General features: G+C 43.0%; 1 protein-coding gene across 6 annotated transcripts; it reads right to left on the reverse strand.

Moving 5' to 3' along the window:
- Positions 1-2345: 2345 nt before the first annotated feature.
- LOC106561200 (protein FAM107B) lies at positions 2346-23579 on the reverse strand. Of its 6 annotated transcripts, none has more exons than XM_014124892.2 (5): positions 23310-23491; positions 22804-22860; positions 6828-6962; positions 4070-4226; positions 2346-3809 (listed from the first exon to the last, which is right to left on the reverse strand). In XM_014124892.2, exons 3-5 carry the CDS (start codon positions 6953-6955, stop codon positions 3690-3692), a joined length of 405 nt encoding a protein of 134 aa, XP_013980367.1. In that variant the 5' UTR covers positions 6956-6962; positions 22804-22860; positions 23310-23491; the 3' UTR covers positions 2346-3689. The 6 variants fall into 6 exon arrangements, with proteins under 6 accessions (XP_013980367.1, XP_013980366.1, XP_013980364.1 ...); XM_014124891.2 differs by having other exon boundaries at positions 6828-7002; XM_014124889.2 differs by lacking the exons at positions 22804-22860; positions 23310-23491 and adding an exon at positions 8019-9851 and having other exon boundaries at positions 2346-3447; positions 3677-3809; positions 6828-7002.

Raw genomic sequence — 23579 nt, forward strand, 5'->3', positions numbered from 1 at the left:
ATGGGCGACCAAGAAAAACAAATTGGTACAATTTAAGGCCAAGTGGCAAACAATAATGCAGGCACTAGGGATGGGGGTGTGATGTAAAATTGCGCGACTAGGGAGGCGCAGCGGTCTAAGGCACTGCAGTGCTTGAGGCGTCACTACAGATCCGGATTCGATCCTGGGCTGTGTCACAGCCGGCTGTGACTGGGAGACCCATGAGGCGACGCACAATTGGCCCAGCGTCGTCCGGGTTAGGGGAGGGTTTTGGCCAGGATGTCCTTGTCCCATCGCGCTCTAGTGACTCCTGTGGAGGTCGTCAGTTGTACTGTGTTTAGCAAGCAGTGAGTCAAGAAGCAGTGTGGCTTGGCAGGGTCTTGTTTTGGAGGACGCATGGCTCTCGACCTTCGTCTCTCCCGAGTCCATACGTGAGTTGCAGCGATGGGAAAAGACTGTAACTACCAATTGGATATCACGAAATTGGGGAGAAAAAAGGGGTAAAAAAACTAACAAAACCAAAAAAATGCGTTTCTAAGGGCTCTATTCAATCCGCATCGCGGAAGTTCAGCTTTACAACTTCATTGAAATTTTAAGCTAAAGTTCCCGCTTTAGGGAGTATACGAGGCACAGACGTTTGCGTCGCCTAACCGAGTTCTGCTAGAGCAAACTGTACCTAGTATGCGGATGCCTTTAGGCTGCATTTACACAGGCAGCCCAATTCTGATTATTTTTCCACTAATTGGTTTTTGTATCTATCAGATCAGCTCTTTTGCCAATAATTGGGGAAAAGATCAGAATTCGGCTGCCCGTGTAAACACAGCCTAAATGGCAGGTATAATCCAAAAAGAAAACAAAAAAAACATCAAAACTATGAAATAACACATGGAATCATGTAGTAACCAAATACGTGTTAAGCAAATAAAAATATATTTTATATTTGATATTCTTCAAAGTAGAATATCCTTGATGACAGCTTTGCACACTCTTGGCATTCTCTCGACCAGCTTCATAAGGTAGTCACCTGGAATGCATTTCAATTAGCAGGTGTGCCTTGTTAAAAGTTTATTTGTGGAATTTCTTTCCTTCTTAATGCGTTTGAGCCAATCAGTTGTGTTGTGACAAGGTAGGGGTGGTATACAGAAGATAGCCCTATTTGGTAAAAGACCAAGTCCATATTATGGCAAGAACAGCAAAACTAAGCAAAGAGAAACGACAGTCTGTGATTACTTTAAGACATGAAAGTCAGTCTGTCTGGAAAATGTCAAGAACTTTGAAGTTTCTTCAAGTGCAGTCGCAAAAACAATCAAGCTCTATGATGAAACTGGCGCACTTACTTTCCTGTGGACCGCCACAGGAAAGGAAGACCCAGAGTTACCCAGAGTGCAGACCCAGAGTGCACCACAGATTGCAGCCCAAATAAATGCTTCATATAGTTCAAGTAACAGACACATCTCAATGTAAATTGTTCAGAGGAGACTGTGTGAGTCAGGCCTTCATAGTCAAATTGCTGCAAAGAAACCACTACTAAAGGACACCAATAATAAGAAGAGACTGGCTTGGGCCAAGAAACACGAGCAATGGACATTAGACTGGTAGAAATCTGTCCTTTGGTCTGATGAGTCCAAATTTGAGATTTTTGGTTCCAACCGCTGTGTCTTTGTGAGATGCAGAGTGGGTGAATTGATGATCTCCGCATGTGTGGTTCCCACCGTGAAGCATGGAGGATGAGGTGTGATGGTGTTTTGCTGGTGACACTGTCAGTGATTTATTTAGAATTCAAGGCAACCTTTACCAGCATGGCTGCCACAGCATTCTGCAGCAATATGCCATCCCATCTGGTTTTGCGCTTAGTGGGACTATCATTTGCTTTTCAACAGGACAATGACCCAACACACCTCCAGGATGTGTAAGGGCTATTTGACCAAGATGGAGTGATGTAATGCTGTATCAGATGACCTGGCCTCCACAATTACCCAACCTCAACTCAATTGAGATGGTTTGGGATGAGTTGGACTGCAGAGTGAAGGAAAAGCAGTCAACAAGTGCTCAGCATATGTGGGAACTCCTTCAAGACAGGGAAAAGCATTCCAGGTGAAGCTGGTTGAGAGAATGCCAAGCATGTGAATAGCTGTCATCAAGGAAAAGGGTGGCTACTTTCAAGAATCTCACATCTCAAATCTATTTTTTGTTTGTTTTACACACAATCACTACGTGATTCCATATGTGTTATTTCATAGTTTTGATGTCTTATTCTCCTGTGTAGAAAAATAAAGAAAAATCCTTCAATGAGTAGGTGTGTCCAAACTTTTGACTGGTACAGTAAATATAAACACATTTTGAAGAACGACACACAGAAGAGTGTGAGCAGTTAAATGATATTTATTTAAAATAAGATGTTAGGTCTGCAGAGGGACAGAGGAGAGGATTGTCTTTCAATCTTACCCAGAGATTCAGAGAAGCACATAAATGAGGCATAGAACCAAATGCAATTATTGGAACAGTTGGCTCCCATATGCACTTACTTCCTGGTATATGACATCATCTCTGCCGACCTCACATCCAAAATAAGACTAATTTAATATCCCCTTTATTCATAAAAAAAACCTATTTATTAGAATTATAGAAAGAAAAGACCACTTGCATACTTTGGGGAGTTCTAGTATTGCTTCAAATAGCATTAGCTGAAGAAGTGGCATGTTGAAAATAAAAAAAACTAGCTGGGTGTTCTTTTCACACAACCACACACTTGTCCTCTCCTGAGGGATATACTACAAAGTAGGATCAATTAGTTGGCCAGCTAACTTGCCCAAATATTCTGAAATAACTTACTTTTTTATACTTTTGAAATGGCATGCTCTAATTGACTTAACAACCAAAAACACAGATCTAAAATTAGAATTTCTTAATTAACCAGAAAATCGAAAGTTATTTCTGGTTGTTTATCAAAGTTAGCTGGCTGACTCATTGATCCTGCTTAATAGTATATCCCTCTGTTCATGCTCCACACACTGAGCTGTAAAACTAATCTGAGATGTCTCTATCTCCCTACATGGGGCTAAATTACTAAAAACATAAACATAAATAACAACAGTACATTAATTTGGCATTTTTACAAAACACAGCTTCAAGAGTCCATCCAGTGTCCACTTTTCCATTCTGGGTTCTGAAAATGAAAACAACGACAACAATAACAACAACAACATAAAGGAGAGCTTTCTGTGGCCGGAGAGAAGGGTGGACAGGAGAAAGAGGGGAAGACAAGAGACAGAGGAAATGGAAACTCTGTGTTGGTTCTGTTGGTCCCTGCATCAGACCTCCCCAGAAGATTGACTGGCTGTTCTTCACGTGTAGCACGTTCCGTGTTTTGTGTCCGTGTTAAGTCTCCTCTCTGTCCGTGTGTTGAGTGGAGAGGCTGAGGTGAGTACAGGTGGCTAAGTCTCCTCTCTGGCTGAGGTGGGGTGAGTACTGTAGTGGACAGACAAAGAGGTATGTAGTACTGCTGGTCTGTAGTGGGCAGACAAATTGGTCTGTAGTCTTTAAGTCTTTCTCAACAGGGTCAGATAAATCAGGAAGTCCATATCAGATAACATGTGCCATTGAATCTGCACACAGGCACACACACTCACATATGCACAAACATTCCTCTATGTACAGTACACAGTTGCTTTCTATTTTTCCACACACACAAACACACCCCCCGTGGCTCCCTAAGTGGTAAGTTCCTCCCCATTGGCCTCCTGCTTGGTCCTTCTCAGGTTGCTCTTCATCTTCACAAACTCAGGGGTGTTCTCCTGCTCCTCCTCATCCTTCTGCTGGTCCAACTCAAGCTAAACATACAAGATAGAGAAGAAAGTTAGGTTACATGTTAGTACAAGTACATGTTAGTGTGTGTGTGTGATCCCCAGTTGTCCTCTCTCTCTGTGTATTTATTTTCTCAAATGCTCTCAGTCTGTCTATCTTTACAGTGTTGGGTGTGTTTGAGTAACACAGTGTGTGTGTGTGTGTGTGTGTGTGTGTGTGTGTGTGTGTGTGTGTGTGTGTGTGTGTGTGTGTGTGTGTGTGTGTGTGTGTGTGTGTGTGTGTCTACCTGTTCCAGTTTCTGTTGTCTCTTCATGAGCTCTATCTCCAGGTCGCTCCTCTTGGTGTGGGCCTCCTGCTCCTCCCTCTGGGCCTTGAGGACCTGCTCTCTCTTCCTCTTCTCCAGAACCTTCTGGAGCTCTGGTTTGTTCTGGGGAGCTAGGCCCCTTGGAGAAGCAACCAATCACATATGTTATTATAGTACTTCCACAGCACAAGGCACTTTACTTACACAGACACAGACAACTAATCATTGACCTGATTACAGTACGGACAGAGACAGGCAGTTCTACATTGATCTATCCATCACTGATCTATCCATCACTTCATATTCAGAGAAAGTTACATAAAGCTAAGCCATCCCAGATTAGCCCACATCTAGTAATCTTAGGCAAGCTAGGGGCCATGGCTGGACTGGACAGGAATTGGCATTGGGATTAGGAGATTGAGATTATGTGATGAAATGTATGATGGTGGCAGGTCTTGATTTGACCACACACACAGATCAGTGTTGAGACACACAATTAGTGAATATCAATCAATCAAATGTATCCGCCTGTCTACAAATCACATCAACCTCGTTCCTAATATAGCTATCCCTTTCTTTCATTGAGCTGTCCCTTCTGCCAGAGATGGCATGCCATTGATGAAACAGGCATTTCCGTTTTGTTGTTATGCTACTGTGTAAAGTTCGGGTTTTAGGATTCAGATATTCAATCTGAAAGAGGACAGGGCCATCTGAGTACAAACACCTGTTAGTGAGATGACTACAATATTACCATTATATAAAAACAATCTGAACCCTCAAACACTGTCTTGTTTTCAATTCATTCATGCAGTGTCTAACTACATTATTGATTGCCCTGGTTTTAACTTAAAATGTTGTTCAGTAGGACAAAAACAGGAGAACGTAAATGAGTGTTCTGAATAGACAATATCTAATAGGATAGAATAGTCTGTGGTGTGCATGTGTGTGTTATATATAGCCTGACCTCCATCCCTGTACATTTAAACTTTTTTTCAGCCTGACCTGAGTAAGTGATTTCAAAAGAGGTTCAGTTAGAGTCTCAAAGATGCAGTTCTAAACGTCTCTTCTCTGTGCACACGCGTATGTATGTGACTAAACATCATAGGTAGTTGAGGAGAGTGAGAGACCCTCTGCGGGACATGGTGTTCTAATCCTCCTTGCACAACGTTCCCTTCCTTCCCTCTCTCTCCCTCCCTCTATCCATCCATCTCTTTTCGCTCAACCATCCATCTCTCTCATCATCACTAATCCGCTACACCCCAAACATTTCTCTCCATCTTCTTCCTCTCCTTCTCCTCTCTATAATTTGACCTCTTTCTTCTCTCCGCTGTATCTCTCGTCCCCTATCCTCTCTCCTACGTATTTTTCCCCTCATCTCCTCCACAAAGAATACTAAAACCCAGTCAAAACATCTCCTCTTTAATATCAGTTCTAAATCAATAGAGTCTAAAGTATATACCTCATACCAACACTGAAACACACATAACACAAACACAATCCTTGTCCATCTCTATTTCACCCCTAACCCACTCCCTCCAACTCTCTCCCCCTCTCTCCAACCCTCCATACTCCAGAGCCCTGTGATCATAATGCGCATGGTTCTGTGCAGCGTGCTAACAGACAGGGCACAGTGATGTAACATCTGTCAACAGTACACACTGTGTTTGTGTGTGTTTTATATATAGCATAGCAACAAGGCCTTGAGCATCTGTCTATTCAGCATGAGAAAAGACAGACTTGAGCGTCAGCACTGAGGCTGTCAAAGACACGCACACTCAGTCACACATGAACGCAAATGAGCATGCACTCATAACCAGTGTGATTTGCTGCCACGGTCCATTCTATAACTTACATCTTTCCCAGTGGCAACTGAAGGTACTACAAAAACATTCAGCCAAAAATAATCTAAAATACAATTCTGAATTTACCAAGACCCACCCATTTATTTTACCCACCCACTCAGTGCAGAGGCAGAGCTTTCCACCAGAAACACAATTATAGATTGTAGAAGTTATAGATTGTGATTGTCGTGTGCTTCTGTGCTATACTAATATTGAAAGTGTTCGGGTAGGAGGAACATTTCTGTGCAGTAAAGAGCATGTTTTTACGTAATAGTTCTGAGACAGCAGAATGCACTAAAGGTTTTAAATAATAGTTCTTATTAAAGATTCATGCATTAAGGTTTACATAACACTACTGTGATGCGTCTCCCCGATACAGGATGTCATAGCATAGCAACACACTGCAGTAGAACGCTGTCACACACTCCTAACAACAGATCTAGGATCAGCTGACTAAAACCTCTATCCTAACCTTAACCAATAGACGTAGGACAACCTATCTGACCCCGAGGAAACACTGGATTATCAACAAAAACAGTAGGTGATCATAAACCTCTGATAGATCGCACAGTCAAAAGTCTGAGCTGAAGGTGAGGGTTATAAACTGTTCATAACCACCCTCATTGTCTTGGATTTCATCCATCCTCAGTCAGGGCCAGGGTTTATGTCTACCATAACACAGTGATAAGCCCTTTGTGGGTCAGTCAATGGAAGCTCAACTGGTGTTTATCCTCCACTGATGAATAGAAACGTGTTTACAGTTTCCCTCTGAGTAAGACAGGGATCTGGGAATCAGACAACTGGGAAAGAAAATGCAGTAGAAACAGGAGAAACAGAGGGGAAGAAGGAGAGGTGAAGTGTGTGTTGTGTTGCCCCAGTGTTGCCCACAGTCCCCTCACCTCTTTTGGTTCATCATGAGTTCTCGATGGAGGTCCTGGTGGTTTCTGGAGCTCTTGACTGGGTTCAACAGCTTCTTGGGTTTGATCAGCTCCTCACAGTCCCCCTCCAGATAGTCCGGCTCAGCCATTACACTCCTGCCCAGAGACAGAGACAGACCTGGGTCCACACACCGATCTGAGGGGATTCATTATGTTATTAGTCATTTATTATATGATTCATTTACTTGATTTATTTACTACTATCATGCTTAACTACACAAGCACACATTCACGCTCTCTCTCTCTCTCTCTCTCTCTCTCTCACATACATACACACACACATTCTAAAATCACACCTCACTGTAGGCACCATTACATGTAGCTGTTTTAAGGCATTGTGTGTTTCTGTGCCCAGACATTACGACCCCCACTACTGATGGCAGAGTCTGGAGTTACATAATCATTCCATTCCTCCACAGGAATGTTCTATTCTCCATAAGGAGAACCATATCTGCATACAGACAGACTGCTCTCACTGCAGGTTTCTCAAATGCCGCTCTGAGAACAACAATACAAACATATACAAATCTCCACATCTTTGTATGGATATTCTGTATTTAAAATACTATACAGAGATTGCATTGGGCTATATTATTACACACATACAATACTCGTTGCTAAGCTAATCAGACATCAATCATCAAACAGGGAGTTCATCTCATGACCTATTCTCACAAACTGCTTTCAGTATCCAAATATAAAGGCTACACATTTCCATTTCATACATTTGGTAATCTATTCAGATCATCAGAGCACAATTTCTTGCAGCCACCAAATGAATGAGTGCTATGTATGGATAGTAGCCTATATGTTGGACGTTCTATCTATTTCATATAGCCTACAGCTGATTTGTGTGTCCAAGACCATTTTCTCCCTTGGAGACAATCCATTGTATTGGAAAACTCATTATAGAACATGAAATATGGCTATCCCGACACAGATAACTTCATAACGCCACAACTACTTACAATCAGGATAACAGCACCCACACAGACATGCACAAATCTAACCCAGTATCCATTCATTACCATAGCCAGGTATAAAAAGTTATGAGATACACTTACATCGGTAAAACATTTGCATAATAAGACCGGCTAGAAGGCGTCAAGTTTTCATCAAACAACGCACATTTTTACAAACTCTCCAACTTACCCTGCAGGAGGTGAGGAAAAACTGGTATTCTACACATAGTTGCCATCTGGACTATTGATTTGAAGTCATAATAATAATAATAATAATAATAGTGCTACTGTACTATCAATAGCCTGGTATGACCTCTGGACAGGAGAAGAGAAAACAGAAGAGCTCCTGCTGGTCTGTGTGCACGCAGCTGTCCTACTGAGGGGAGAACGGAGCCTCTGGCTGGAATGAGCTTTGATGAGATGCACTATTATCTAATAGCAGCCCACTACACACACGCCCTCCCCTCACTCACACACACACACACACACACGCACTCTCTCTCTGGAAATGTTAAATAACCGACAACAAGCTATTCTCTTTCTCAGAGTTCAAAGGTGAGCTAGGTGTGTAATTGGTCGCATTCCAATGTGTATGGGTTTCTATGAATTAGTAGCATAGGCCAAAAGTACTCTGAGATGTTAGAACTGTGGGCATTACTTAGGTAATAGTAACATTTCATAGCCTATGACATAAGAAACATTTCTCAGAATGGATCATCAGCATCACGCAGTGTAGACTACATGGCCAAAAACACCCCGTCTGCAATATACGCCTGCAGCCTACTTCATAATAAAAAATAAAAAAACATAAGTTCTAAACTTCAGAAATTGAAAGTTGAATCTGTGTGTTAGCCGTTGTGTTGAAGGTACAACAACAATAATAACATCACAAGCATGGAGCTGTAATACTGTATGTCCCATTAAAAACAAGTGCCCTGAAGATATGTAATGTTTCTATCTCACCACTAGAGCTCGCTGCTGCCTCACATCCCAGAGAAGACCACAACAAAGAGGCAGTTACATAACAAAGAGACGGATAAACAACCATGTCTCCCACACGTTTTGAATGTTTTTTTTTCTCTTGATGAGGGCCAGATGTACTAAGTATTTGCATGAGAGGAACAGTCGATAAATAATTTGCATGAGAGGAACATCCTCAGAGAGGAACAGTCGACAAAGAAAAACAGAAAGATGATATTTCGATCCCATTATGTGAGAGATGATGCTATTGTGTTTTACACCATGTGGGGTATACATGTGCAGACATTGCACTTGAACAAAACAAAACGTTTTGTCATCAGAAATACACATAACCCCTGTGTATTTCATTTGAAGGCAATAGTGTGTGCTCATGCATACTGTGTGTATGCGTGTCTTTGCTGTGTGTGTGCATGTGCTGATTGTGTACATCAAAAGCAATAACCGTAAGTGTGAGCAGCGGTGGGTAGCAGGGCAAGCAGGTGGGGGGTGTTAAGAAAGCATCCGTTTGGCTTAACACATCTGGTGGCACTTCCACCACCTCGCCTCATGGGAAAAGGAAGTGACATAGGGAGTTGAAAGGGCCAAGGCTCACCTCCTATCCCCTCTAAAGTCCCAGACGGTCTACAGTTGCTTTTACTATCCTCATCTCCTTTTCTTCGTGATCAATTATCAGGGACGACCGAACTGGTGAAAATATAGTTCGGAAAATCTACCTGTGGTTTTTTTTAATAATAAAAGGGAAGGAAGCCATTTTAGAGTATGGAGACATGTCCTCTCCCTTCTTGCCTGGGACAGACATTCAGAGAGGTGTGACATACTGCTACCAGACTTGTGCACTACAATACTGTCACAGAGAGCTCTGTCCTTTTTTTCCCATCTAGATAGTCACTCAACCGTCTGTGTGGTCATACAGAGGAATCCTTTGCCTAGGAAGGTGACACACATGACAGTAAAACACACACCCTCCCATCTTATCCTGTGGGACATATCTGTCAACACTAAGACCCAATCACCATTTATAGGTCAAAGGTAAAGTAAACAGCTTTCAACACCGTGTGTGTGTGTGTGTGTGTGTGTGTGTGTGTGTGTGTGTGTGTGTGTGTGTGTGTGTGTGTGTGTGTGTGTGTGTGTGTGTGTACATTACTTTTCAGGAGTGCACTTCCTGCTATTCCAGGCACCCCAATTAAAACAGCTCCTTCATTTTTATAGGTGTAGGAACCAGACGGCTTTTATGGGAGAATCTCAATTGCATACTTCTCGCATCCTCTCGCCTCCCTCTCAAAACCCATTGGAGGAGAAGATCAGAGGAGAGGGACCTAGGAGGAGGCAAGTAGAGAGGACGAGACAAGTATGCAATTGAGATCCAGTTATGTCTGACAACCTCAACACAGAGGAACTAACACTGTAAACACACTGCTATATGGTCAGAGGACACTGTTGTACTGCTCACACAGGAGAGGAGTCAAACTGCAGTCTTCATCTTCTTGTTTACTCCTTGCATGTCACCCCTGCCACGACCTCTACGCGACTATGACCTCACAACCTGTGTGTGAGTGACACTGGGAAACCAGCGGGTAGGAGAGAGGGGTGAAAGGTAAAAATAAACAGAGAGAGATAGAGACAGGGAGAATCAGAGGCTGTCAACATCTCAAAGCAATACTAATGAGTGAACTAATGGGTGAGTACTTTCTGATTGGGTGTCCATTTGTGTTTGTATTTCTAAGTAGGAAAGAGTGAGAGGGAGGAAGGAAGGGAGGGATTGACGGTGTGAGTGTGTGTATAAAGGAGGTGTGCGTGTGCATCCCTGTGTCTACCCTTGCAGGCTGCATTAGGGCTAATTGAATGACAGTCCTGGCACTGCACACAGAGTGCTGCACTAGGCTATTGCATCAGCATTGCTTGCCCTTCATTGGGTCTGAGCTAACAGCAGCACTACAAGTTTCAACAGACATGCACGCACACACTCACGTATGTCCGCATGCACACACAAACTTTCTGTTGTTGGCCTGGTGCCGAGGGTGTGAGAGATGACTGGTCACCATGGTGATGGTGGAACAATGACAGTTGAGTGGAAGTTGTGAGATAATTTAGACAAAAATAATCTAAATTATGGGAAATTACACTTGCTTATTGCAAGGTTGGAGGTTGAGAGAACCCCTTTTACTTTGTTCATGTAGTTCTGATGCCCTCAGAGTGAGCGGGAGAGATATGCTCCCTTTCCCCCCACAGCAACACACAACACACACATACACAGGCAGTTAGGAAAGCAAAGGCTAGCTTTTCTAAACAGAAATTTCCATCCTTTAGCACAAACTACAAAAGGTTCTGGGACGCTGTAAAGTCCATGGAGAATAAGAGCACCTCCTCCCAGCTGCCCACTGCACTGAGGTTAGGAAACACTGTCACCACCGATAAATCCACGATAATCGAGAATTTCAATCAGCATTTTTCTACGGCTAGCCATGCTTTCCACCTGGCTACCCCTACCCCGGTCAACAGCTCTGCACCCCCCACAGCAACTTGTCCAAGCCTCCCCCATTTCTCCTTCACCCAAATACAAATAGCTGATGTTCTTAAAAAGCTGCAAAATCTGGACCCCAACAAATCAGCTGGGCTAGACAATCTGGACCTTCTCTTTCTAAAATGATCCGCCGCAATTGTTGCAACCCCTATTACTAGTCTGTTCAACCTCTCTTTCGTATCGTCTGAGAACCCTAAAGATTGGAAAACTGCCACTGGTCATCCCCCTCTTCAAAGGGGGAGACACTCTAGACCCAAACTGTTACAGACCTATATCTATCCAACCCTGCCTTTCTAAAGTCTTCGAAAGCCAAGTTAACAAACAGATCGCCGTCCATTTCAAATCCCACCGTACCTTCTCCGCTATGCAATCTGGTTTCCGAGCTGGTCATGGGTAAACCTCAGCCACGCTCAAGGTCCTAAACGGTATCATAACCGCCATCGATAAAAGACAATACTGTGCAGCCGTCTTCATTGACCTGACCAAGGCTTCGACTCTGTCAATCACCGCATTCTTATCGGCAGACTCAACAGCCTTGGTTTCTCAAATGACTGCCTCGCCTGGTTCACCAACTACTTCTCAAATAGAGTTCAGTGTGTCAAATCGGAGGGCCTGTTGTCCGGACCTTTGGCAGTCCCTATGGTGGTGCCACAGGGTTAAATTCTCGGGCCGACTCTTTTCTCTGTATACATCAATGATGTCGCTCTTGCTGCTGGTGATTCTCTGATCCACCTCTATGCAGACGACACCATTCTGTATATTTCTGGCCATCCTTTGGACATTGTGTTAACAAACCTCCAGACCAGCTTCAATGCCATACAACACTCCTTCCGTGGCCTCCAACTGCACTTAAATGCAAGTAAAACTAATTGCATGCTCTTCAAATGATCGCTGCCCGCACCCGCCTGCCCGTCTAGCATCACTACTCTGGACGGACTTAGAATATGTGGACAACTACAAATACCTAGGTGTCTGGTTAGACTGTAAACTCTTCTTCCAGACTCACATTAAGCATCTCCAATACAAAAGTAAATCTATAATCACGGCTTCCTATTTCGCAACAAAGCATCCTTCACTCATGCTGCCAAATATACCTTCGTAAAACTGACTATCCTACCGATCCTTGACTTCGGCGATGTCATTTACACTCTACTCAGCAAATTGGATGTAGTCTATCACAGTGCCATCCGTTTTGTCACCAAAGCCCCATATACTAGCCACCGCTGCGACCTGTATGCTCTCGCTGGCTGGCCCTCGCTTCATATTCGTCGCCAAACTTACTACATTTGCACAACCTGTATATAGATTTTTCTATTGTGTTATTGACTGTACGTTTGTTTATCCCATGTGTAACTCTGTGTTGTTTGTGTCGCACTGCTTTGCTTTATCTTGGCCAGGTTGCAGTTGTAAATGAAAACTTGTTCTCAACTGGCCTACCTGGTTAAATAAAGGTGAAATAAAAAATAAATAAAAACATTTAGCCATGAAGAAAACCCTGAGAAAAAGATAGCGATATACAGCCTTCTAACTGACTGAGGAGAGATGGAGAGATGAGGAGGAGGAGGGGGAACGGAGGAATATGTGGAACAGTGACATTTAGCAGCTCAGATGTTGTTTCTCACTCAGGTTCCCACACGTAGCGCACACACCCAGAATGAGTTTCGGGTGGCTGAGGTTTGGTTAGTATTTCCTGTCCCAGAGCTAGAATAGTAGGGGCTGAGGAGAGGGCTGGAATTTTAGGGTCTCTTCCCTGAATGACTGCTGGGAGATCACCGCTCCCTTCACACACACACTGGATGATGTCAAATTGGGGTTCTGGTTCTATACATCAGACTTCTCTCAGAACACGCACTCACTCATAGAGCTGAGTGAGTCATGTCAGGCATGCTCTGTGTCAGACACTAGGAATGTGAACTCAACTACAAGCATCACTTCAGTTCACTAGGAGGAGCCCTGTAAGACTGTAAATTCATAACACTGGGAATACTGAAACAGTGAAATGGAACATTTGTGAACTCTAATCAGCCCTGATGTCATTCCTCAGGGAACAGTGAAAACAGTGAGACAGCCCAAGTACAACACACCCTATCAGTGTCAGCCTACCACTGAGGGATTTAGCAGTACAGCTACCAGCCAAGAGACACACAACAACATCATGTCTACAGGCACAGAGAATGTTGGTTTCAAGTACACAGTTCTTGTCCATTGCAGCTTGTGCAAACTTGTCTTTTCTGGGAAGTGAAAGTGCAACAGCAGCATTTCCCGACCATGACCTGAGCATTTAACATGCCATGGTCAGAGTGTACGAGCGGCTCCAGTTAGGATGGAATTCTATGTCGGGCAGAAATGACTGTTTGAATCAGGAAAGTTTCCTCTCACGACCTCTACAAGCCAGAACATTGAATAAAATGAAATGTTAACGGCTGCCCATGAGGTTGGTCTTATGGCGGTAGGAATTTCAGATAATATATATAAAAATATATATAATTACATCAACTTTTCAAAGCTCTGGTAGTGTGTTCAGATTTATATCACCTGAAGCATGTGCTAGTGCATGTATTTTCATCTTGTGCGCATGATGTAATTATACTTTCCGGTGGATATATTGTTTCACATTCCTCCCGCCAAAAGGACCACCCGGTTATTTAATTTCACGTTTTGGCTTGTAGAGGTCGTGAAAGGAAACTTTCTTGATTCAAACGCTCATCTCTGCCCGACATACAGTATAATGAATTCAGTGCAATTCAACGTTGGGTTTATAGCAAAGGATATATGTAGCTTTGTTCATAAACCTATCTGTACAGAGATGTTCTCTCCCTCTCTTTGCCACACCCAGGTATCTTCCTGTGGGGTAATCTCCACACTGTACAGTGAGATGGCTCCACTTAATGTGTACTCTATCACAACATCCTGTTGATAGGAGCTTTCTGTGTTATACTAAGTAACTAACCAACCCAACTAGCTAACTATCTAACTAACCAACTAGCTAACTTTCTGGTCCCAGTTCTACATTAAAACACAATGTAGCTCTGAAACCTGTGAAGATAAACTGTCTGTTTTAGTTCAACTCAACAGATTTTCTGAGGCACTGAGTGTGGTATTTAGCCGTGAGCTTTAGCCTATCTCTTAGTTTGACACGAAATAGATATACTGGGAGGGAAAAGTGAAGTCATGTTCCTCCCCCATTGTTAAGGGTTATTTTTCAAGGAGAGGCTTGTGTTATCATACACACACTCACACACGTTATGACTGGCAGGGTCAGAGGCAGAATAAAGAGTGAATGGAGCTCATTGAAAGAGCAGAGGCATCAGTTTGAGTCCCGCCATAGGAATGTGATGAACCTGCAGAACTGTTGTAATACTGGAGCACGGCCCCATCCACACATACAGTACACACCTCAGAGAACAGAGGATAGTAGAGTGAAATACACAGGTGGCTGTGTAACTAACCATATCTTGTCCTCCAGACAGACAAGGGGAAATCAAAGCCCCCCCGGACACCGACACCCCTGCTGGACACCTGCCTCACAAATGATTGGGGTGGGGTAGAGGGGGCTGTTTTGGGTGACAGCTGTCCCTTTCTCCTGTCCCCCTGACACAATGGCAGCTCTATGGGTCACATATACCCCCTCACAGCTGGGACCAACACATGTGTGCATAGGAATGCTGAAGGTATATCTGACCAACCATATCTCTTCACTTTGGGTCAGACACCACCGCGAGGAGGAATGACCTTACTTCAACAAACGCACACACCGTTAGAACAGACAGTCAGACTCCTGCAGATCTCTTATTGTGAGCTAAGCCCTGATTGGATGGAGGGTATGGTAGCGCGGATTAGGTCTCCTTTGTTTACATGCTGCTGCAAAAAAACAGCAACAACAACAACTGTTCCATTGGCAACATGTTTGATACCATAACAGAGAGAGACAGACAGATACACATACACATGCACCACCGGGGCACAAACACACACTCACACACAGAACAGGGTAATGATACACAAACACAAACACTAATTGAACACATTGGTCACCAAACAACCAGGAGTTATCATCATACAGTGTCTTTGTTCTCTTTTGTGTTTTGTTGTAAATTGCAGCACAAATCAGGAGTTGTAATGTAGCAAACATTTTTTTCAATCTTTTTTGTCAACAAGCTATTTTCAATATACTGCTTGACAGAGACGCTAAGCTGCTAGCCATCAAGCTAATGAAGTTGGTACCAGATGAGTTTTGCAATGGAGCCCTCTTTGTCTGGAGAAATAAATGAACGGTTCCAGCTCTGTGGGAGCTGTATGACTAAACTTTGTTTCGGGAAAAAACGGATCACTCAGAGTTCCAATGCGGCAATTGTTTGCTTGCCCGAGGATTATAGGCTTGAGGTGGCTTCCTTGATCACACAGGTTTCCAGTCTACTAAGAAACTGATGAAAACGCAGAGTGGAATGTTAACATTTTCTATGCCGGTGTCTGGACAGCGTTTGCACTTGTTGGGTGCATCTCCGACTTGTCGTTTGTCATTATCTGACTGGCCGGTGTTGCCCGGAGCTCCCCCATCTGATAGCAGAGTCAAAGGTGCACAGCAAGAGGAGCAAGGCAATCAACGATGGTCGCAATTTACGAGCTGTGGAAGTCGAAGGCAGCGGCCTCCCGCAAAGCAGTCTACATTCCCAACGAGAGGCCCGGAGCGGAAACAGACAACGAATAGTTTCACTGTCCTGGTGCCTGTGTCTGCAGCCTCAGTGCCTACTATTACGATTTTGAAGTCGACAATCTTCCTTCCCTGCTCTGGATCAAGCGGGGCTTCTCCATCTGTCAGAGGCCTGCACCAGGCACTGGGAGCAACGGCTCAAGTTATCCTGCCTCTCGCCAGTCCATAAATGGTTCTTCAAATCCTGTGAAGCATGGGAGTGGACGGATTTCCTCATCCTTCTCGCCAGCCGTGGTTCTGGGCAGCTCCATGGTAAGAAATGTGACCGTTCCTTGTGCAAAACAATGTCTTATCCCGGAGCTCAAGTAAATGACATTACTAAGCTGCTTCCAGATGTACTACGTCAGGACATGGACATCGATTCTATCATAGTCCATGTGGTTTTAATGACATTATGAAGGGCAGCTCTGAACAGTTGAAACTGGATTTTAAAGAGCTGATTGACTCTCTGCTAGACACTAACAAAAGGCCCATCATATCTGGCCCTGTGCCCTCTGAATCGTGGAATTGAACGCTTTAGCAGGATTCTTTCTCTTCACAACTGGCTATGTGATTATTGCAGCTCAATGGGTGTAACTTTTGTTGACAATTTCGATACCTTTCGGAAACAAAACACGTTTTATAAGGAGGTGGGATCCACTCAAATCATTTGGGTTCCTGGATTCTTTCACAGCATTATAAAGCTGCGTTGAGACAATGACTTATCATTGACCCAAGCCCAGCTCAGTTAATCCCTACAATTGTGTCAGTGAGTTGTCATTATGCTTCAACAAATGTACATTATCCCAGGGGCATTGGAAGACACGATGTAAGTAACCTAACTTATGTCCCTCTAACTGCCCTGAATGCCTCTGATGATCCTACAGCTATTGAATGCAGTATTCATGTGCCTATGAACCAGAGTTATACTGTTAGCACTGAGGCAGTGTGCCCTAGTAGGAAGTCCACTGTCTGCAGCTTACCTGCACTAATATAAATAACATGAGCATATCTACATCTGCTAAGCGTCTCAGTAAAGCAATGAAAACAAGTAAGCATCCCTGAAGAAAAGTGCTAAAAATAGCCCATGTTAACATATGTAGCTTAAGAAACAAGGTTTGTGAAATCAATAATTTGCTAGTAACAGATGACATTCATATTCTGACTATCTCTGAAACTCACTTAGATAATACCTTTGATGATACAGTGGTAGCAATACAAGGTTATAACATTTACAGAAAATATAGAAATGCCAATGGTGGAGGTATTGCTGTTTATATTCAGAACCACATCCCTTTAAAGATTAGAGAGGATCTCATGTTAAATACTGTGAAGTAATATGGCTACAGGTTCATCTGCCTCACCTAAAGCCCATTCTGGTGGGAAGCTGCTATAGACCACCAAGTGCTAACATTCAGTATCTGGATAATGTGTGAAATGCTTGATAATGTATGTGATATCAATAGAGAGGTATATTTTCTGGGTGATTTAAATATTGACTGGCTTTCATCAAGCTGCCCACTCAAGAAAAAGCTTCACTGTAACCAGTGCCTGCAACCTGGTTCAGGTTATCAGTCAACCTACCAGGGTAGTTACTAACAGCACAAGAATGACATCATCAACATGTATTGATCACATCTTTACTAATACTGCAGAAATTAGCTTGAAAGCAGTATCCAGATCCATCGGATGTAGTGATCACAATATAATAGCCATATCTGGGAAAACCAAAGTTCCAAAGGCTGGGCCTAATATAGTGTATAAGAGGTTGACACAATGATATAGTAGTTAAAATGATATACGTTTTGTAGGGATTCCTATGTTGTTGATTTAAAGAATATTTGTTGGTCCGTTGTGAGTAATGAGGAGCAAACAGACGCTGCACTTGACACATTTATGAAATTGCTTATTCCAGTTACTAATAAGCATGCACCCATTAATAAAATGACTGTAAAAACTGTTAAATCCCCGTGGATTGATAAAAAATGTTAAAATGATATAGTTGAGAGGAATGAAGCAAAAGGAATGGCAAATAAGTCTGATTACGTAAAGTGAGTGTGGAAAAGCCACCGGGGTCAGCCAACTTGGATGGAAAATTACTGAGGATAGTAGCGTACGATATTGCCACTCCTATTTGCCATATATTCAATTTAAGCCTACTAGAAAGTGTTTGCCCCCAGGCTTGGAGGGAAGCAAAAGTTATTCCGCTAGAATAGAATATTATAGAATAGTAAACCCCCCTTTGCTGGCTCAAATAGCCAACCAATCAGCCTGTTACCAACCCTTAGTAAACTTTTGGAAAGAATTGTGTTTGACCAGATACAGTACTATTTTACAGTAAACAAATTGACAACAAACTTTCAGCATGCTTATAGGGAAGGACATTCAATAAGCACAGTACTTACACAAATGACTAATGATTGGATGTGAGAAATTGATAATAAAAAGATTGCGGGGGCTGTTTTGTTAGACTTCAGTGCTTTGATTTTATTGATCATAGTCTGCTTCTGGAAAAATGTATATGTTATGGCTTTACACCCCCTACTATTTTGTGGATAAAGAGTTACCTGTCTAACTGAACACAGAGGGTGTTCTTTAATGGAAGCCTCTCCAACATAATCCAGGTAGAATCAGGAATTCCCCAGGGCAGGTGTCTAGGCCCCTTACTTTCTTCAATCTTTACTAATGACATGCCACCGACTTTGCGTAAAACCAGTGTGTCTATGTATGCGGATAACTCAACATTATACATGTCAGCTACTACAGCGACTGAAATGACTGCAACACTTAACAAAGAGCCGCAGTTAGTTTCAGAGTGGGTGGCAAGGAACACGTTAGCCCTAAATATTTATAAAACTAAAAGCATTGTATCTGGGACAAATCATTCACTAAACCCTAAACCTCAACTAAATCTTGTAATAAATTGAGGTGACTAAACTGCTTGGAGTAACCCTGGATTGTAAACTGTCATGGTCAAAACATGTTGATATAACAGTAGCTAAGATGGGGAGAAGTCTGTCCATAATAACAGCACTATCAACAAGGCAGGTCCTACAGGCCCTAGTTTTGTCGCACCTGGTGTACTGTTCAGTCGTGTGGTCAGGTGCCACAAAAAGGGACTTAGGAAAATTGCAATTTCCTCAGAACAGGGCAGCACTGCTGGCCCTTTGATGTACACAGAGTGCTAATATTAATAATATGCATGTCAATCTCTCCTGGCTCAATGTGGAAGAGAGATTGACTTCATCACTACTTGCATTTATGAGAGGTATTTACATGTTGACATGTGTCTGTGCCTATGTTTATGTTGCTTCACAGTCCCCGTTGTTCCATAAGGTGTAATTTGATCTGTTTTTTAAATCTAATTTTACTGCTTGCATCAGTTACTTGATGTGGAACAGAGTTCCATGTAGTCATGGACTATGTAGTACTGTGCGCCTCCCATAGTCTGTTCTGGACTTTCTGTTCTGTTCTGGTGGCATGTCTTGTGGGGTATGCATGGGTGTGCATACACACACGATAACATACGCACTATACACACATGTACACATGGATTTTGTACTGTAGATATGTGGTAGTGGTGGAGTAGGGGCCTGAGGGCACACACTGTGTTGTGAAATCTGTGAATGTATTGTAATGTTTTTAGAATTGTATAAACTGCCTTAATTTTGCTGGACCCCTGGATTAGTAGCTTCTGCCTTGGCAGCAGATAATGGGGATCCATAATAAATACAAATACAAATTACGGCTCTGAAACTCTTGCCCATTATAATAACTATGGACAGTTAGTTAGTTGGCCTACTCGGTGACTTTAGTTTCCGACTGAGCTCAAAGAGTACAGTAATGCGGTCATGTACCTCCATTCTGAACAAAGACTGTGTGTGTGTGTGTGTGTGTGTGTGTGTGTGTGTGTTTAATAATACAAGATCATATGTCTTATCATATGATTCAACCTAGGTGTTAATCTAATGAATGTAGCTCAGACTCCCATTCTCCTGTATCCTTAAGCCCGACGAGCTCTCTTACTGTTGGAAGGGGAGCTTTTAAAGTCTCTCTGTGTTTCTGTGTGTGTGTGTGTGTGTGTGTGTGTGTGTGTGTGTGTGTGTGTGTGTGTGTGTGTGTGTGTGTGTGTGTGTGTGTCAGTGTGTAAAGCCATTTTCTTTTAAATACAGAGTGGCTGGTGTGGTAATGGTACTTCATTCTGATTGTGGCTCCTAAACCAATGAAGAGAAATCAGTGCAGAGCCATAGACAAGTTGTGTGTGTGTGCATGCTTTCATGTCTTTGTTCCATGCCATAAACATTATTCAGAGAGGTAGTGTATGAATATGTAATAATAAAACTGTGTTGGTGTGTAAGTGTGTAAGCACATGCGGTATGGCCCCATCTTTTGTTGTATTCATCTTACTGAACACCATTTGTAGGGCAGAAAGAGAGAGTAAAACATGTTGCAGGTGTGTGACCGCCTCCAGCCCTCAGCTCTATCATCAAGTCTAGTACACACAGAAGGAAGGGGAGAGATCCCCCCCTCCTCCCCGTGCCGCCATAATGCGGATCCATGGCAACCATAGCGCCAGCATGGTGTAAATAAATCCTTTGTGTTCTAGGGTTCTATCACTTCATTGCATGAAGCATTGAATCGTGGCTTATAGGTTATGGGCAATTCCATGGTAAAGGAATTACGCTGATTCAAAACTTTTAACACAGCATACAACTCCATGCACAAGGACTACGTTTAACATTTTACAAAAACACATTTTACTTGAAGAACAGTATAAATGCAACGTTTGGTAACAGAATCATTATGTTACCAAACTTTGCATCTGCACTGTATCTTATGTAGCCTAGCCTAACCTAGCCTAGCCTAGCCTAGCCTATACACATATATCCAGATCATATTCAGCAAAGTGATCTACTGTCAGTGAACCAGTGGTTGTATAGCACATAACAACGACAAGTCTTTATTATGACATGATCAGATGATTTTATCCAAAGACAAATATATATGTGGAGCATGTGGCAATCAGACTAACAACCTCCAACTCTAGCGGAGTCATCTGAGACAGATCCTAAAAGACCAGTTCTTTGTATCAGATCAGGAAGTTTTCAATGGTAGTGCAGAGAGGGACTGTCATAGCATGAAGATCCCTACTGCAAACAAAGAGAGCAGAGACTCACACACACACTGCTGTTACAGTAGACAGACACACACACTCTGATAGAGATAAAGATACAAACACACAAAGAAACACACGCATACGCAGACCCAGACTTACACACACAGACAAAGACACATAAGCAACAAGGTAGACTTTCCTGCTCATAAATGCTAATCATATGGGAGGAGGTTAGTGGAAACTAAATCAGAGAGAGAGAGAGAGAGAGAGAGAGAGAGAGAGAGAGAGAGAGAGAACAAGAGAGAGAGAACTAGACCAAGAGAGAGCTAGAGGGAGGTATGTGCAGCATTGGCAGTATAGGTCTGCTCAGGATAGTTTGCTGACTAATGAGCATGGTTGTCCTACTCCAACCGCACAGCGACACAGAGAAATATGGCACACTGATTAATGTAGAGTATATACCCAGAGGGCCCTAAACACACATGTGCATTCTGAGATATGGACAAATTCCATTCCAGAATACCTGAGACAGGGACACATTCCATTCCAGAATACCTGAGACAGGGACACATTTCATTCCAGAATACCTGAGACATGGACACATTCCATTCCAGAATACCTGCGACAGGGACACATTCCATTCCAGAATACCTGAGACAGACATGTATTTGTGGCGTATTGCTGCACGCTGCAGTTGGTAATGTATATCCTTGATACATCACTGGGGATGATATGTCTGCATTCCATAGAGAACCCTACCAGTGTGTGTGTGTGTGTGTGTGTGTGTGTGTGTGTGTGTGTGTGTGTGTGTGTGTGTCCCATGCGGGAAACATGATGAACAAAGGAAAGAGCAGGGTCAGGGGAAGCGAGAGCAAGATAGAGAGAGAAAAAGAGAGAAAAGGAGGGGGTAGTTGAAAGATCAGAAAACAGATGTAAAGCAAACTGCCTCCTAAATGACTAGCACATGTGTTGGCACTTCCCTCTCGTCCCCACTCACTCACTCTCTCTACCCTGGAACACAGTGCAACTCACTCATTCATATTCTCCCTTTCTCTTATTCATCTATTTCACTCATCTCTCCCATCTCCTTCTCTTTTGCGCACCCAATATTCATATTTATCCCGTACCAACTCTCTGGCAGCATCTGATTACTGTTGGTGAACGTCAAAGAAATGACTCAAGACAATTATTTCCTCTGTGACCCAATGACTTGTTTACTTAAACTCTAGACTCTCCTGACAGACTTGACATTGCATGTAAGATGTGGTTCTGAGTTCCGAGGGCAATTCCAGCTAGTATCTGTAGAAGAGAATACTTTATGGACCCCGAGATTGACTCTCTCCCATACCTTGCTTCACTTCTGTCTGATAGATATGAGACGTCTGAGTTGAGTATGGTTAAAGTTTGACTACTGTAGCTGTCAGAAGGAGCCTTGTCTATATGTTATTACTGACTGCACACACACACAAACACACACACACACACACACACACAGTGGATTTCTGGTTGACAGTGATAAACCAGTGTGTCATGTGCTCCAGACAGCAGAGCAGTTCATCATGGCCTGTCTATATGATGCTGTCAAACACTGGGACACACACAACCTCATAACCAGTTGATCACTTAGCCCTCAGCTATCCAACTCCAAAATAACAAAAGGCACCTACCTGATAAAGGGAGAATCTTAGCCCACTTCAGTAACAATATGTAGCCTGCAGTCCTATCTGTCGATATCAAATAAGTACAGAAGATCACTCACACACAATGCTTCATAAGATTTCAATTAACATGTTCCATAAACTCATAGGTTAAACTTCCTCAAGTTTATAAGGATTGATTGGAGGCAGACAGATGGGCGAAACAACGGTCTGATTCTAAATCTATGCTGCTTCTTTCTTCACTGTCCCGTTCGTAAGCGAAACAACATGCGCTTCTGAAGCAACAATGAGCCCCGAGTTTCAGTTTTTTCTATAACCTCCAATACAACACTTATCATCGCGGCTTTGTTTTAAGAATATTAAACAAAACTAGATTATTATATATCGAGCACTACACGCGGCCCAATGGATATGTTATAACCAAAGCAGACGCACTGCTTTGTGTTCTGTGCACTCAGACAGACAGAACAAAAACGCGCGCACGCGCGCACACACACACACACACACACACCTACCTAAACTCGATCCCGACGTTACTTCTCCAAATGGACTAGTTTAATCATTAACAGGACAAAGTGGTTTTTAGCCTCATTGGTGCGTCTCCAGATCACTTCTCCGTTTAGGTGTGCCTGCTATTCTGCTTTGCTCCTTCGAAACTGTTCAACTGCACACACATACACACTCGGGACCCATAGAAAATGTAGATTAATGCTGAATGGGCGGGCCATTGTGATGTCATACTCCTCCTCTCTTTCTCTATCTGCTCAAGCTGTTGACGGGAGAGA

The sequence above is a fragment of the Salmo salar genome, chromosome ssa10 (assembly GCF_905237065.1).
Source record: "Salmo salar chromosome ssa10, Ssal_v3.1, whole genome shotgun sequence".
NCBI classification, from domain to species: domain Eukaryota; kingdom Metazoa; phylum Chordata; class Actinopteri; order Salmoniformes; family Salmonidae; genus Salmo; species Salmo salar.